Source organism: Aspergillus luchuensis, chromosome 4, assembly GCF_016861625.1.
Source record: "Aspergillus luchuensis IFO 4308 DNA, chromosome 4, nearly complete sequence".
NCBI classification, from domain to species: Eukaryota; Fungi; Ascomycota; class Eurotiomycetes; order Eurotiales; family Aspergillaceae; genus Aspergillus; species Aspergillus luchuensis.
This window is the reverse complement of record NC_054852.1, coordinates 2,859,377-2,875,218: the sequence shown is the minus strand read 5'-3', so window position 1 is coordinate 2,875,218 and position 15,842 is coordinate 2,859,377. Positions and strand designations below refer to the sequence as shown.

Below are 15,842 nucleotides of genomic sequence, written 5' to 3'. Positions count from 1 at the left end.
TTCATTGTTCCTGTGAGAATTCAAGCCCCGCAGCTTGCGAGTGGGCGAGACAAGGCAATCACGCTGCAAACAGGATTGCTATGCCCAGCTGAAGTCCCACTCCCCATCGGGATGAACATACACCATTGAAACTTATGCATCAGGCCATGTCTTCGGCAGTGATTGTCATTCTTCTTGCGCAATATCCATTCCAAAATGATTAAGCTGCACAATGATCGGGCGCGGCTTGTTCCTTGTCAACTTTTATTGCGATAAATGAAGGCTTTCGCATAGTATCATCCTGTCAACCTCGTGGACCGGATTGTTTACCCGTCGGCCGGATTTGAATACCGATTCGATGACATGACACGTCGACATCTATCCCCAAATGGTCTTCCGCGGATCAGTTTGCGAATATAGTATTTGCGTGTCGGAAAGGGCCGCCCCATCCAGCCGTGTCGGGCATGGCGCCATCCACCCAGGACCTATGAGGGCTGCAGATGAGGCTTGGAGCTGACGAGTCCTCGACGGATTGACTGCACTGGAGAAAGTAAAGATAACCGGGGAGGAGGAGCATCAGTAAGGCAGCGCCAAATAAGAAGGAGAGATCGGGTTCTTACCAGCAGCGGCTCGACCCGCTAGTCGGCTCCAACCGCCTGGCGGATCTGGCTTCTGGGCGCTTCGATCCGAAAAGCCCCCCATCCCACTACACTTTTTCCTCGCTACTGGCTCATGATCGCTCTCATGGCCTCAAAAGCGGTCCGGACTATATCCCTGGAGGGTCATGAAATCGTATCGTGTTGGGAGGCTAGCAAGAATATAATTTGAAGGCCTCCGATGTCGCCGCCGTGGTATAAACTCGGCATCCCTTTCTATGGGCTCTTGCATTATTTGCCTCCCATACTACTGTTCCATTCTTCTTTCCTTCTTGAACCGTTCCTCCTTCCTTCCTGAACCGTTCTTCCTTTCCCCCTAAACATCCTTTAAATCCCCTGCTAACCCCACTTTTAATGGGTAGCGGGATACAGAATCTTTCTAGAAAAGATGGGCGAACTTCAGCACTATCCGGCCGATACACCCAACGTGCCCTTCGCACAACGCCCAATCATCATTCTGGGTGCGGGCATTATTGGCTGTGCCGCAGCGCGACAGCTTCTACAGGACGGCTTTCCAGTCATCTTGGTCGCGGAATATCTACCTGGTGATCAAGATTTCCGCTATGCATCCGCATGGGCTGGGGCGGCATGGCATCCAGCGGGCGGAATTTGTTCGGAATGGCGATATCTTCAAGCCATCAGTCATCGCCACCTGCTGAAAATGGCACAAGAAGAACCCGAATCTGGAGTCAGCATTGTCGATGCCCTGGAGTATGTCGAACGACCCCCCGCTGAAAATTCGTCGGCATGGGGAAGGACTCTGGCTGCCAAGGTAAGACAGCCCGCATAAGCAGTAATAGACACAGTTCGGGGGTTGACACAAGACCTAGTGGCGTGACTTACAACCGGGTGAATATCCATCAGAATTCAGCTGTGGATGGTCGTACGAGACTCTCGTCACTGATCCCACCATCCACATGCCGTATCTGGGAAAGAAGATCACTGCTCTGGGCGGCCAGTTCATTCGCAAGCGGGTAGAGTCTCTAGAAGACCTCTATCACATGTTCCCCGAGTCAAGTATATTCATCAACGCCAGCGGAATCGGAAGTCAGACCCTCAAGGATGTCCAAGATGACCAGTGCTTCCCGGAACGGGGGCAGAACGTGTTCTACAAGACGGAAAACTGTCGTACAATGTACTTCCGGAACGGCCAAGAATACACCTACGTGATCCCTCGACCCATGTCACATGGTGTCATTTTGGGAGGCGTCAAACAAGCTGACAACCTGTAAGGCCTGATCAGGAACACCTAAGCAGTAGGCTACACCTTTGGGGACAACGAATACTAACTCTATAACAGATCCTCCGAACCAGACATGGAAATCGCCCGAGATGAGATCGCACGCGCACACCGTCTTGCGCCCGAAGTCGTTCCCGAGAACCCACCCGAAGACACCCTCAGCTACATCGTCGGCATCCGGCCCTCGAGGAAGGGTGGCTTCCGCTTAGACTCAGAGCAGCATGAAAACCGGTACATCCTCTCAGCCTATGGATTTGGCGGAGGCGGCTATGCCTTCTCGTACGGAGTCGCCGATGCACTGTGCAAGATGGTGGAAAAGGTGGAGCGAGAGAATGTGATCTGATCTGATCCTTGTGATCGAGGGTGCTGATACCTTTATGGGAAGAATGCTGGCCATTCAGCCCCGTGGATGTGACGTTGACGTTGACGTTTAGTAGAATCATTAATTAGCATTGGGCAGTGTCATCGCAGCACCCTCAACACTACTATTAATACAATTCATTAGAGTACTTACAACGTAAAGCGAAGAGTTGACAATTACATGCAGAAAGCTAGCTAGACCAGTAATCAACCATCCATAGCACCAACAACCCCCATATATGCCTCAGGCAACAATACACACATACACCTCGTACCCGTACCGAAATAACAGATCCTGACAAAACACCCCTCCCCCAACGCTGACAAATGTACCGCCTTGCCAAGCAGATCAGTCAATCTGGGTCTTCTGATTGGGGAATGGTTCTCCACGATCCAGGGAATCAGTAATCAAGCGTGTCAGCAGGGTGCATTAGCGTCTGCCTTGCGCCTTGGTTCTCCGGACGGTGGAGATCGTATCTCCGGAGGGGAGCGATGGCATAGGAGTTGGTGGTGTAGAGAGTGATGATGTAAGTATGCATTGTTGTTGTTGTTGTTGTTGTTGTTGTTGTTGTTGTTGTTGTTGTTGTTGTTGTTGTTGTTGTTGTTGTTGTTGTTGTTGTTGTTGTTGTTGTTGTTGTTGTTGTTGTTGTTGTTGTTGTTGTTGTTGTTGTTGTTGTTGTTGTTGTTGTTGTTGTTGTTGTTGTTGTTGTTAGATTGAGTGCTTATGTTCATGTTTATGCTTATTATATGTATGTGTGTGTGCATACGTATGTATCTATATACTATATGTTGTGCTACACTAATTGCTTTAGGGGAATACTAGATAGGGTTGGGATCATCACTGCACTCATGCATATGTACTCAACTCACAGTTGGACAGTATGGGAAAAGAAAGGGAAGATCATAACCCATTAGATACATTCAATCTACTTACTCATCACATCATCACCATCAAGCAGTAAAAGCAGCCCCCTACAAATACCTAATAATCATCTTCTCCCCCCTCTTCTGCCTCCACCGATTCGTACTCTTCAACAACTCAGGACACCCCCTCAACACCCACGGCCACTTTCTCAAAAACTGCTCCGTGACCTCCCAATTCGCCGGATCCGACGGCTCCCCCCACACCAACAAACTACACGTATCGGACGCATTATCCCAGAACCCCATAACATCATGACAAAGCTCATCATCATCGAACCGATCAATCATGAGGCACAAATTATCCCGGAGGCGCGGCAACGGGAAGAAATCCAACCACGGGTGATGCGGCACCTGCATTTGGATCTTCGTCGGACGGAGACTCACCGGCAGTCGCTTTTCCTGGATTGCCTCGGGCGGGAGGGTGTTGAACAGGGAGAGGGCGTCGTCGTCGTCACACCAGGTGGTGGAATTACCGAAGCCGAGAACTGTCATGTTGGTCATGAAGGCGCGGAAGACGTTTAGTTTGCTGAGCGTCAGGAGGTGGTCCGCGGATGGGGAGCCGCGGAAGTAGCTCTCGTAGGCGACCCGTGCGAAGTGCTCGAATATTCGCCGGATGTTTTCCGGTTTGGAGACTTCGCTGGTTAGGGTGCGGCGGGTGATGAGGGTTTGGGAGGAGGGGGAGGAGGATGTTGTTGTTGATGATGATGATGATGATGATGATGATGGTGGGCTGGTTTGCTCATGTTTGGTGTTGGGGCCTAATGCTGGTGGTGGGTGTGAGGAAGATGACCGTGTGACCAGGGCATTGTTGATGTTGCTGTTGCGTTCGGCTTGTTTTCGCTTCCCTGTGGTTATCGGTATTAGTTTGGATTGATCGTGGATGAGTATGTGGTGGAGGTATCTCACGGTATGCTCGCTGGTTCAGCCGGTTCTGTCGTCGTCGACGTTCCTGGCGGTCGCAGAGACCAGCCCAGTCATCTTCAGGGTTCACTTGAGCGGCGGCGGTAGAAGCAGCAGCAGCAGCGGGGGTCACCACGGGGAGTGGCGGTGATGAGGAAGACCGCGTGGCTTTCTCCGTGCTGATGTCTTGACTAGTCGGCGACCGTAGCAAGTCCGATCCCATGTGAGTGTGTATGAATTGAATGGGTTCCTGTACTGGGAGGCGAGAGATGATGATAGTGACGATGGGGGGAGATGATCGGAGAGAGAATGCCGCTATAACGGAGTAGGAAAGGCAAGTCGAAATCCCATGAAAAGAGCAGGTCCGCCGGTGCTTTTAAAGTCCAGCGCTGCGACAGTTTCCAATGCGTTTCGAGGACGCTAACCGGATGGGTAGTAGTGGTTGCTCTTCATACATGCGGTATGGTTCGGTAAATACTAATGATACGTTACGCGTTAGGAGAACATCTTCTATAAGTTGGTAAGTAGTACGTTCATTCTGTGTCGATAATAACCTAATTAGAAAGTTGCCGTGAAAGAGGTATCTTCAGCAGGAAAAGAAAGATACCCATACTGTACATATCGATTAGAATACAAACCAGCCACCCAAACGCTAATTATGCTGAACAAAACCAAACTAAGAGCTTCGAGACCTTGTCTCTTCTCCCTTGATGACTCGCTCCAGATGTGCTCGCTCTCCACTGTGCTCCACCAGATTCCGAAACACACCTCCTTCGATGTCGAGTAACTCCTGCGGTGTGCCAAACTCCACGGCCTTTCCGGCGTCCATCACGAGGATTCGATCAAAATCCGCAACTGTGCTGAGGCGGTGCGCAATGACAAGGAGCGAGGTAGCATTGCGTCCAAACTCTTCCCGAATGGACCGCTGAATGAGAGTTTCGGTCTCCATATCCACTGCGGAGGTTGCCTCATCCAGGATCATGATCTTCGGTTGGGAGACTATGGCCCGCGCTAGGCACAGTAGTTGCCGTTGGCCTTGGGAGAGATTGAGGCCTCCCTGAGAGACGACTGATGACAGCGACGCGAAAAAGTTGCTTGTTTTCACCGGCTCCGTACTCGAGTTTGCGGATGACGGCAATGTACCGCTGTCGCTGAGTGGCTCGCTACTCGAATGCGACGCCAGGGTCAGTGTATCCTCGAACGAAACCAGATGTACGCGTTCTAGAGCGTTGTAGAGTTCCACATCACTATACTCGTTGAATGGATCCAGATTAGACCGCAGCGTTCCCGAAAAGAGCACTGGGTCTTGTGGAATGATGGCAAGACGACTGCGTAAAGCTTCGAGCTTGATTTGCGAAATATCCAGCCCATCAATTAGAATGCGCCCTTGTCGGGCCTCCAGGAAGCGGAACAATGCCAGGGTTAGCGATGATTTTCCAGCCCCGGTACGTCCAACAACGCCCACTCGCTGGTTGTTCTCCATAGTGAAGCTAAGCCCGTCAATAACAGGAGGCAGGTCGGGGGCGTACCCCACAACCAGATCCTCAACTTCGACCTTTCCACGCGTGGGCCATGCCGCTGGCGGGTTATGCCCCCCTTGCTCCTCCAGCTCAATGTTGCAGTACTCCAACACCCGCTCAGTAGCGTTCATGTCTGTTTCCACATTTGCATAGAAGCGCAGACCCATCGACACGGCATAATTGTATTGTAGCGCAAATGTCATGGCGAAACCTGCCAGTGCCGGAGAAATGCTGGGAACGTACACTACCAGAGCTGCTGTCATCCCGGCCAGCACGGCTCCCGCAATACTCATCCGAAATGATAGCCATCGGTCTAAAAGCCAGAGATACCACGCCGCCTGAGCATGACGATCGATGCGATCGTACATATCTTTCAAATAGATATCTGCTTTGTTGAAAGCTCGAATCGTGGTCAGACCGGAAAGACTGGACCCAAATCGTTCCAGGACAGGACTTTTAGCGGTACTTTCGAGTCGTTTGATTTGACGCATTCCCGTGAGGTAGATCTTGGAGAGTCGAAAGCATAAGATCAGGAGGATACAGGCAAGCACCAACAATATCGGGGATACCAATACTCCTGCTGCTAGTATACTAGTCAGCTCCAGAACCTTGAACACGAAGTGTCCAATATCATAGCCGAGCCTCCAGTCAAGAATGTACATGTCAGATGTGAATCGATTGAGTATCCGGCCAAGGGGCACCGTATCTAGCCACCGCAGCGGTGAGCGCAATACAGCTGCTAATAGGTCATCAAAGAGTCGCTGGGAAGACTCCAGAGACGCAAGGGCAAGGGCCAAAGTCCTCAAAGTTCCAATGATACATGCAGCTACCGAAAAGCATACATATATGCTAAGATAGAACATGGAGTCCTTGTCGACAAAACGTCTGTTGACATCTATTGTTCGAGGTTGGATGGCAGCACTCGAATGGGCTGGTTGGGATGAGGATGTGGACGAATCTGTCCAAACGCTTATCCACCAGGACTAAGAACGGTCAATTGTGGCCCATGACTGGAAGGATATGGGCACTTACTCTCCCGACTAAAAGCGTCATAAATGCGACATAAGCCAAAAACGTTATCGTCCACCAGCGTAGGCATTTCCCCTTGGTAATATATGTTGTGTACACTTGCAGAGACACGGCTCCTTTCTCGCGCCTCTCGTCTTCCGTGAACTTACTTGGAGGCTCGGCGACACTTGTTGCTACTGAGAAGCCTGACTCGGTAGATACGCGCTTCATAGGTGTTATCGGCGTCACAGGTTCGTCGTCTACTACATCAGCATTGCGATCATTTGATGACTTGGCAGATTCGCCCAACAAATCTATCAAGTTCTGAGTGGCTGCCAATTCATCTACTGTCCCAGCATGAATCGTAAGCCCGTCCGACAGGATAACACAGTAGTCAGTCCGAGACAGGCACAAGCCAAGATGATGCGTGACCAGGATCCTGGTCCTGCCATGGCCTAGCTTGCCGATAAGGGCATGCTCATACACGTGGCGCCCAGTCTCAGCGTCAAGTGCACTGAATATATCATCCATAACTAGGATTCCGGCACGGGAGTACAGAGCACGCGCAAATGAAATGCGCCAGCGCTGGCCACCACTCAAATTAATTCCGTTTGCACCAATATCCGTCCGATCGGCATCTGGAAACATCGCGATGTCTTTCTTCAAGCCTGCGGCATAAATGACTTTGCGGTAACGATAGCGATCGTACGGAAGGCCGAATAGGATATTGTCCTTGATAGTGGCGTTCTCCAACCAGGGGTTCTGAGCAACATATGCGATGGCCGAGTCAATGATCCAGTTATGGCGAGTGGCTCGCTGATCATATGTCCTGTTTATGGAAGGAGCATGGGGTACTGCCACGGTCCCAGATAAGACATCGCACTCCCCTAAGATTGAAGCTAAAAGTAGGCTTTTCCCAGAGCCAGTCTTTCCAGATATTACACTGAGGCCCTTGGGAGGGAATTGCAAGGTGAGGTCTCGGAGCAGAAAGCGCTGGTCGAATTCCGCCCCTTCTTCGCCAGGCCAGGCGATGGTCGCATTGTGGAAGGAAATTTTGTCGACAGCAGAGGTATGGGGGGACTTTTCGGATGAGCCCAGATATCGTTCAATGCGATCCGCGCTAATTTTGGCCTCCATTCCCTTCGAAAGTAAATCAGGCAAGCTTGCCATGGCTGATTCTAGGGAGCCGAATATGGAAAGAGTCGTAAACGCAACGGAAGCAGAAAGCTCACCACGAGTCAGAGTATACACTGTCAATGAGACGGCAGACAGCATTAGAGGTCCCATGATCCACACAGACACCATGCCAATAGTATATAGTGAGGTTTGCCAGAGGAGGCCTAATTCAACGCGGCGCTTCTCGCTAATGCGATCCTGCAATTGCTGCTCCAATGCTGCAAATTTGATTTGCCGGATCCCATGAAGAACCTCTCCTACAGCTCCCATGCGTTTATCGCTTGCCTTCATGTATTCTTCTTGTGCCATGGAGTAGTTCTTCGTCAAATAGGCGTTCATAGGAGCCACAAGAAGAGCAGTTGCGACGCCGGCCAATAAACTCGGCCATCCTATGAGGTGGACTAAGAAGACACCTCCTATAAACAGTCGGATGACAGATGATGGAATCAAGTAGTTGAACATGACGAAATCTGCAATGCGTTTGGAGTCCACCGAGGCAAGATTGATAGGGCTTTGGCTGACAACATCCTGTTGCGGTTCGTCTGCATCGTGGTCACCCCCTTCCTTTTCGTCTAACGATACAAGCTGCTTGACATCCTTACACCTCATTGACTTGGCGAACACGAGCGCTGAAAGACCTTCGTAAATAGGGATCCAAAGCTTTGCATATATGATCCACCAAAGCCACGATTCGATGCTGGACGAGATGATGAGAACGGTTCCCAGCCCGAACACCCAGGCCCATGCCTCATCAACATCCTTTGGGTTCTTGTCAGGATTGGAATAGCGATTCTCGAGCGATTTCAATATACCGTACATCGCTGCTTGCGGACCGAAACTTAACACACAGATAATCATGCTAAGCGATGACTGAAGGATGAGTGACCTTTGGTGTGCCACCACGAGGGACCGCCAGAGTGCTCGCGAACCACGCGTACGATCAAGATGTGCATGAAGAGTTTCCGAGCGTGTATCAAACCCCATCTTGGGGAGATCATCGATCTCCAGACCTTCATTGGCGACCGCATGGTCCAAGAGATCGTTGACCCAGCTGAATGTGAACCGTTCCATAGCACTCACGGTACGCTCTCGGTCGACAATTTGGCCATCATGGTACACGTTCGGGCGGCGGGGAAGTAGAAGACAGAGTGTAGCCCTGAATAAGGATATTCCAAATTGACTTATCGCTAATCCCACCGACACGGCATCTAAGCGATACCCAGTATTCCAGACCAAGCCAATCTCTAAGCAAGGAATTATGGCGGCGAGTAAGCTAGCCCCGAAACCATATACTCCTAGCATGTACCGCTTGGTAGGTGCCGGTTCAATGAAGAAACCAATCGTTTGTACAGATAGAACTCCCTATATTCGGGTTTTCCGTTAGAGTTGGTTAGAGTCAGAACAAACATTTAGCTGTCGGACTCACCCAGCTCCCCATCTGCAGGCAGAAGGGAACAATCAAGACATGTTGGCCCTTTGTTATGGACAGGATGGCCTGTGCCAGCGATATCCCAAGCCCAGTGACTGAAAGAATGGCTATTCCTAGTCTCTTCCAAAGATCTGAAAAACCTTTCAACGCCTCATCACTGGCCTCTCCGTCCTTATCCTCATAGCCAGGTCTGTCGAAAGGATGTGCTCCGGGCAATTGAATCGGGGGTCTTTCTTTAACATGCAAAAATCGCCGGATTATTCCGAGTAGTGCGGGAACAGTACAGCTTGAAATGAGTAGAATGCCTAGAGCGCCTATAGCAATAGACGCCATGTCCTGGTTTGATGCCATCCTACATGGAGGCAGAACCACATCCGTTGCTGTAGGCTGGAGGGCTGTTAGTGTCGAGATTGGTTGTAAATGTTAGAGAGCTAATTCAACAGTAATTTTGAGAGGTGTTTTGCTCCCACGCGTAGCTGTAGAGCCTGCATTCCACCTGCATTCTTATTGCGTGCCTTGCATCAAGGGGGAGCGGCCACGATCGCGTACCAACACCACGGGTGAATAAAGACACAGAAAGGCTGCACCTACTTATAGTAAGCCCAAAAATTGTATTCTCCACAGGCTGGTGTGGCATTATTGCGGCAACGATACGGATTTAATTGCAATAGTCAGTAGTATACCGGTGTACAGTGTAACAGTCCACCCATCCATCTGACCACAGTGAGGATGGGTCCGTCATTCTCTGACCGATATCGCATGATTGTCAAAAGCTTTGGTGTGACCTTTGGGTAGACAAAAAGCGTAAACGCAAAGACGGGAATACTTGATAAAGGCCGGTGTGTTAAAGGTGAAGCATTGACAATAAGCTTTGTATAGAGGAACCACCCGATTCAGTAAGGTGCACGAGGTACTTGGCGGAGTCGCCGCATTGGCTTACAAGATGGCATGAGGTTCTGCCGCTATTATGAGCGGTCAGCAAGGCGGTAAATATTTATACAGATGCAGACTCATTGTTCCGGGGACTGTTGAAAACTATATCCGTCTATATCCGTCTATTTCCGCAATTTTCTCAGCGAGGTCGACGGGGTTCTGCCGCTTTTAGCGGTCAGAGAAGCGGCAATAATGAGCAGTAAACTATGGCACCCGGGGCAAACAGTAGTGCAGCTTCGGGATCGGCAAAACCAGAAAGCGACCGCGCTAGTCCAGCTTAGGGTAGCTCTCTGAAGGTCAGCAAGTCACGGGGAGAACCCGCTATTATTCAGCGGGGCCGAGATGCTGATTTGCTGACAATCCATGGCCGTACATTGGGCGGCGCGGAGTCGCTGTCCAACTCCGGCCCCGACTTCGCTGCGGAGGACCCCGGCCCATTTTTGCTACTTGGAGTCACTTTCCTCGGTCGGCTCTACTTAATCTCTTCCTCTTGTTGTGGTCAAGGGTCTTGAAGGTCTCTGTGTCTGTTTGAACGCATTCACCCCGCTGCTGCACCCTTCCCTGTCACACTGTCCCGCGATCCACGCGCACCAGGACGGCAATGCTTCTTTCCCAAACCCGGGGGCGTATGCCCTCCGCTCTCCGGAGCATCGCCAAGCGCTCTTTGCTGAACAGGTATGGATAACGGCCTAGACATGACTTGTGTCCTCCAATTGCTTCAGAATACAGGCTGATATTAGTTCCATTCACTCAGTCGCCCTCTGTCCACCACTCTGCCGAAGCAACAGAACGGTAACGATGACGAGTATACTGGCCTCAACAAGGTCTCCCGCCACATCACCCAGCCCATCTCCCAGGGTGCTTCCCAGGCCATGCTGTACGCCGCTGGCCTCACTGAGGCGGACATGAACAAGGCTCAAGTCGGTATTTCGTCTGTCTGGTACAATGGCAACCCCTGCAACATGCATCTGCTCGATCTCAACAACCGTGTCCGCGAGGGTGTCCAGAAGGCTGGTTTGGTCGGATTCCAGTTCAACACTGTCGGTGTTAGTGATGCTATCAGTATGGGTACCAAGGGAATGCGCTTCTCTCTCCAGAGTCGTGATCTGATCGCTGATTCTATCGAGACCGTTATGGGTGGTCAATGGTATGACGCTAACATCAGCATTCCCGGCTGTGACAAGAACATGCCTGGTGTGTTGATGGCAATGGGACGTGTGAACCGCCCCAGTTTGATGGTCTACGGTGGTACCATCAAGCCTGGTTGCGCCTCCATGCAGGGTAACGCCGACATTGATATCGTCTCCGCCTTCCAGGCCTATGGTCAGTTCATCAGCAAGGAAATCACCGAGCCCCAGAGATTTGACATTATCCGCAACGCCTGCCCTGGAGGTGGTGCCTGCGGTGGTATGTACACTGCCAACACCATGGCTACTGCTATCGAAGTCATGGGCATGACCCTTCCTGGATCCTCTTCCAACCCCGCCGAGTCTGACGCTAAGTACCTTGAATGTCTTGCGGCTGGTGAGGCCATTAAGACTCTGCTCAAGGAAGACATTCGTCCTTCGGATATCCTGACTCGCCAGGCTTTCGAGAACGCCATGGTTTTGGTCAACATCACTGGTGGCTCCACCAACGCCGTTCTTCACTTGATTGCCATTGCGGACTCTGTTGGTATCAAGCTGGATATCGAGGACTTCCAGTCCGTCTCCGATCGCATTCCTTTCTTGGCGGACCTCAAGCCTTCTGGCAAGTACGTCATGGCTGACTTGCACAAGATTGGTGGTACTCCCTCTCTGCTCAAGTTCTTGCTGAAGGAAGGTCTCATCGATGGCTCTGGCATGACTGTCACCGGTCAGACCCTGGCTAAGAACTTGGAGAATGTGCCGGACTTCCCTGAGGACCAGAAGATCATCCGTCCCCTGTCCAACCCCATCAAGGAGACTGGCCACATCCAGATCTTGAGGGGTTCTTTGGCCCCTGGTGGCAGTGTCGGTAAGATCACTGGTAAGGAAGGAACCGTCTTCACTGGAAAGGCTCGCGTCTTTGATGATGAGGATGATTTCATTGCTGCTCTCGAGCGCAACGAGATCAAGAAGGAGGAGAAGACCGTCGTTGTCATCCGCTACACTGGTCCTAAGGGAGGACCTGGTATGCCCGGTAAGTCGCTACAGCAAAATGTTCTCCTTTCCACTGCGCACGTGTACCAGTAACGCTAACGAATTGCGACGAGTAGAAATGCTGAAGCCCTCTTCTGCCCTGATGGGTGCTGGCCTCGGACAGTCCTGCGCCCTGATCACCGATGGCCGTTTCTCCGGTGGTTCTCACGGTTTCTTGATCGGACACATTGTTCCTGAAGCCGCCGTCGGTGGCCCAATTGGCCTGGTCAAGGATGGTGATGTCATCACTATTGACGCCGTGAAGCGTGTCCTTGATCTTGATGTTGAGGAGACCGTCCTCGCGCAAAGAAGAAAGGAGTGGGAAGCCGACAAGGCTGCTGGCAAGCTCCCTCCCACCGGCCTGACCCTCAGAGGTACTCTTGGCAAGTACGCTAGGTACGTATCACACTTTTAACTGGCGTCCATTATGTCTTTACGATGCATCTCTATGGCTCATGTTTGGACGCGATGCTAACGTTACCCAATAGAACCGTCAAGGATGCCAGCCACGGCTGTATCACCGACTCTCTCGAGTAATCGGGATGGCATATATGATTATATGTCCTTCTTTGCGTCCTTATATTCTTCGAAAGTAACTTGTGTCTTATATCAATCTCTTTTTTCTTTTCAGCTACTCTATCTGGGATGATTTTGGGTCGTTTTGAGTCTGGGACCGCACGTGGCTACTGTTTTGTATAGGCGAATTGAAACGAACCAAAAGTGCTGCTTGTTATAACCTCACTATATGGTCTCGTGTATTTACAGAAGATCAAATACAGCAAATAATATTGTTAAGAAATTATCTATTCTACCTGGGAGGCGAGGTTATTTACTCCGCACCCCATATCCGTTCCACGGATCGTATCTGGATGCACGTGGGCCGTACATCACATGACTGTCGCTTAGTGTTTGCAAAGTTTGTAAATTTTTCTTATCGGCTTCTACTTTCTATCGAGGGGCGTCTCGTTCCTACTTGGCTCAAGCCTTACTTCGTCGGACTCGCATCTTTCCAGGCCCCAGCCGGAGTATATCTTAATCATGGCCCCTGCTCCGATCGCATCTTCGAGCGATGATATCGCGACTGTTCTCCAACTAGTTACGCCTCCTCAGATTGCCCCGCACCGCTCCCACGACCCCTCCAACAATCAAAAGCGGAGTGATCCCTTCCAGTTCGGCTCCCGGTACCTGGAAGAGGGAGACGATGTCTTCGAGTTCAACGCCTGGGACCATGTCGAGCCCGACGACGAGTTCAAAGCCTTCGCAGAAGTCCAATATTCGAAGCAGCGCGAAACCCCGGTTTCGGATTTCGACAGAAACCGTTTCAATGCCGACCCTGCCAAGTGGTGGAACCTTTTCTACAAGAACAACACAGCCAACTTCTTCAAGAACCGAAAATGGCTCCGCCAGGAGTTCCCTGTCCTTGCGGATGTGACTCAGCCTACAGCAGGAAAGAAGGTGGTGCTGGAGGTCGGTGCAGGTGCCGGAAATACTGCCTTCCCATTGTTGGAAAACAACGAGAACGAGGAGCTCATGGTCCATGCCTGTGATTTCTCCAAGACCGCTGTCAAGGTCATGCGCGAGAGCCCACACTACAACACTAAGCATATGACAGCTGATGTGTGGGATGTCACGGCGGAGCCCGATGACAACAGCAATGGACTTCCTCCTGGCCTTACTGAGGAGTCGGTCGATGTCGTCGTTCTCATCTTTATCTTTTCTGCTTTGGCCCCAGAGCAGTGGAACCAGGCTATTCGTAATGTGTACCGCGTCTTGAAACCCGGCGGACATGTTCTGTTCCGCGATTACGGACGGGGCGACTTGGCACAGGTTCGCTTCAAGAAGAACCGATACATGGGCGAGAACTTCTACGTTCGTGGTGATGGAACACGGGTGTACTTCTTTGATCGCGATGAGCTTGAGAAGATGTGGGGCCAATGGACTCCGGAGAAGGGCTTGCCCACGGCACTTGCGACAGGAGAGGAAACCGAGGTCAAGGATGAACAGAGCCCTACTGATACCAAGGGTGTCTTTGACATTGAGAAGCTAGGTGTCGATTACCGGTTGATCGTTAACCGTCAGCGCAAGCTGAAGATGTACCGCTGCTGGATTCAGGGCCATTTCCTCAAGCGCGAGACCACTGCCGCCATCGATGCTTCGAATAACGAATCGTGATATCCTGTGATTCTTCCGCAAAAGCTTAGCCATGGCTCTGGGGCGTGGTGGAAATTGCAGGATGATCACTCATAGTGGCGTCGGCATGAACAAGCTACTGTTGTCTAGACTACATGCAAACAGCCAGCTTCTTTCCATGTCACACATCCGTTACATGAGGATTCGGAGACTTCCTTTCGTTCGGAAGATGCTTCAAATCCATCCGACGCTCGAACGAACACTCGGAAATCACATGGAACGGAGGCTTAGGGCAGTTGGTCACGCGCACAACCAGTTCGTTGCGGCATCTAGTTGATATTTCAATCGACTTTTCGTGAAAGATATGACTGTCATTTGGCGCCAGTGCTCACGTTCTCAATGAAGGCAAAAGTGAGTTTCTGATCCTCGATGGAGGATCTGATGATACCCATGACGATAGATAGAGACTAGACTAGAACTCATTTGGTTACATTCTTGGGGCGAATATCATATGGATCAATTGATCGCATTAATTTCCCCGTTTCATTCATTGGGCGGATGTCGGGAGCCTTGTTCTACCCTAAGTATCACAAGCTCAAGTAGAATGACCCTATCGACATTCCCGACAGCTCATGGTACGTAGGTGAGCTTTATGCTTGCCCCCTCATAGTCCGAAGAAACAGACTCAGCCAGGTATCTTGATATAATCTCTGTCAATAGACTCTATAAGGCGATGTCTGACCCAACGAGACCCATGCATAGTCCGGTATGAGCAGAAAATGCAAGTCGAAGGCACCTTGAACTGAAACAAGGGAGATCTGGCCATACTCAGGGACTCAGAACACCAAGGGATCAAACAAACCCCGAGCGGATGTTTTCAGCAGCCACGCGGACATGCCACAGAAGCGGAAGGGGTCTTGTGTCGATTGGTATGTGAGATTCCTCATTCCTGCACTCGTCACCCTCCCATCTGCAACAAAGCCACATAGACAGCTACTGCCGACCCATGTTTCGGATCAGCTCAGTCTTAGTTTGCCTTCCTGGCTGACAAGCTATCTATTTGTTTATGTCTGACAATGAGATCAGGCATTCGGTCATGTTATATGCTTCAACAGCGCCCCTATGGCAGGTGATACGGTCCGCTGAAGGCCTCAAGCGCATCCAACCACCATAACCGCAGCTTCAGCAGTCGTCGATCCTGTCCTATTCCGTCGTCCATCTGCCTTACCTATTGCATCTGAAAGCCCTGTTCGGTGTCTTGCACCTATCAGGGAAAACGTGCGCACTGCACCCACTCTTTCCGGCTGGAGTCTGGGAAATCTGGACGGTCCCAGGCAGATCGGTGCTAGGGCAAAACCTTGATAAAAATAACTTGTTCGATCTTGGGTCCGACGGCCAATTGTATACGCACTGGAGACTCTTGATGAT

General features: G+C 51.0%; 5 protein-coding genes across 5 annotated transcripts; 3 read left to right on the top strand and 2 right to left on the bottom strand.

Moving 5' to 3' along the window:
* Positions 1–1,023: 1,023 nt before the first annotated feature.
* AKAW2_41016A (FAD-dependent oxidoreductase) lies at positions 1,024–2,218 on the top strand (the record flags this gene model as incomplete). The annotated part of the gene is made up of 3 exons (XM_041689408.1): positions 1,024–1,407; positions 1,466–1,863; positions 1,936–2,218. The coding sequence occupies 3 exons, from the start codon at positions 1,024–1,026 to the stop codon at positions 2,216–2,218; spliced, it is 1,065 nt and encodes a 354-aa protein (XP_041543096.1).
* Positions 2,219–3,207: 989 nt separating this feature from the next.
* On the bottom strand, positions 3,208–4,282 carry AKAW2_41015S (DUF3425 domain-containing protein; the record flags this gene model as incomplete). Its single annotated transcript, XM_041689407.1, has 2 exons — positions 3,208–4,004; positions 4,066–4,282. The coding sequence occupies 2 exons, from the start codon at positions 4,280–4,282 to the stop codon at positions 3,208–3,210; spliced, it is 1,014 nt and encodes a 337-aa protein (XP_041543095.1).
* Positions 4,283–4,735: 453 nt separating this feature from the next.
* AKAW2_41014S (putative ABC bile acid transporter) lies at positions 4,736–9,543 on the bottom strand (the record flags this gene model as incomplete). The annotated part of the gene is made up of 3 exons (XM_041689406.1): positions 4,736–6,562; positions 6,612–9,125; positions 9,190–9,543. The coding sequence occupies 3 exons, from the start codon at positions 9,541–9,543 to the stop codon at positions 4,736–4,738; spliced, it is 4,695 nt and encodes a 1,564-aa protein (XP_041543094.1).
* Positions 9,544–10,726: 1,183 nt separating this feature from the next.
* Positions 10,727–12,821, top strand: ilv3 (dihydroxy-acid dehydratase ILV3; the record flags this gene model as incomplete). Its single annotated transcript, XM_041689405.1, has 4 exons — positions 10,727–10,800; positions 10,880–12,285; positions 12,362–12,680; positions 12,773–12,821. The coding sequence occupies 4 exons, from the start codon at positions 10,727–10,729 to the stop codon at positions 12,819–12,821; spliced, it is 1,848 nt and encodes a 615-aa protein (XP_041543093.1).
* A 501-nt stretch (positions 12,822–13,322) lies between these two features.
* On the top strand, positions 13,323–14,456 carry AKAW2_41012A (tRNA(Thr) (cytosine(32)-N(3))-methyltransferase; the record flags this gene model as incomplete). Its single annotated transcript, XM_041689404.1, has 1 exon — positions 13,323–14,456. The coding sequence occupies one exon, from the start codon at positions 13,323–13,325 to the stop codon at positions 14,454–14,456; it is 1,134 nt and encodes a 377-aa protein (XP_041543092.1).
* Between the last annotated feature and the right edge of the window lie 1,386 nt (positions 14,457–15,842).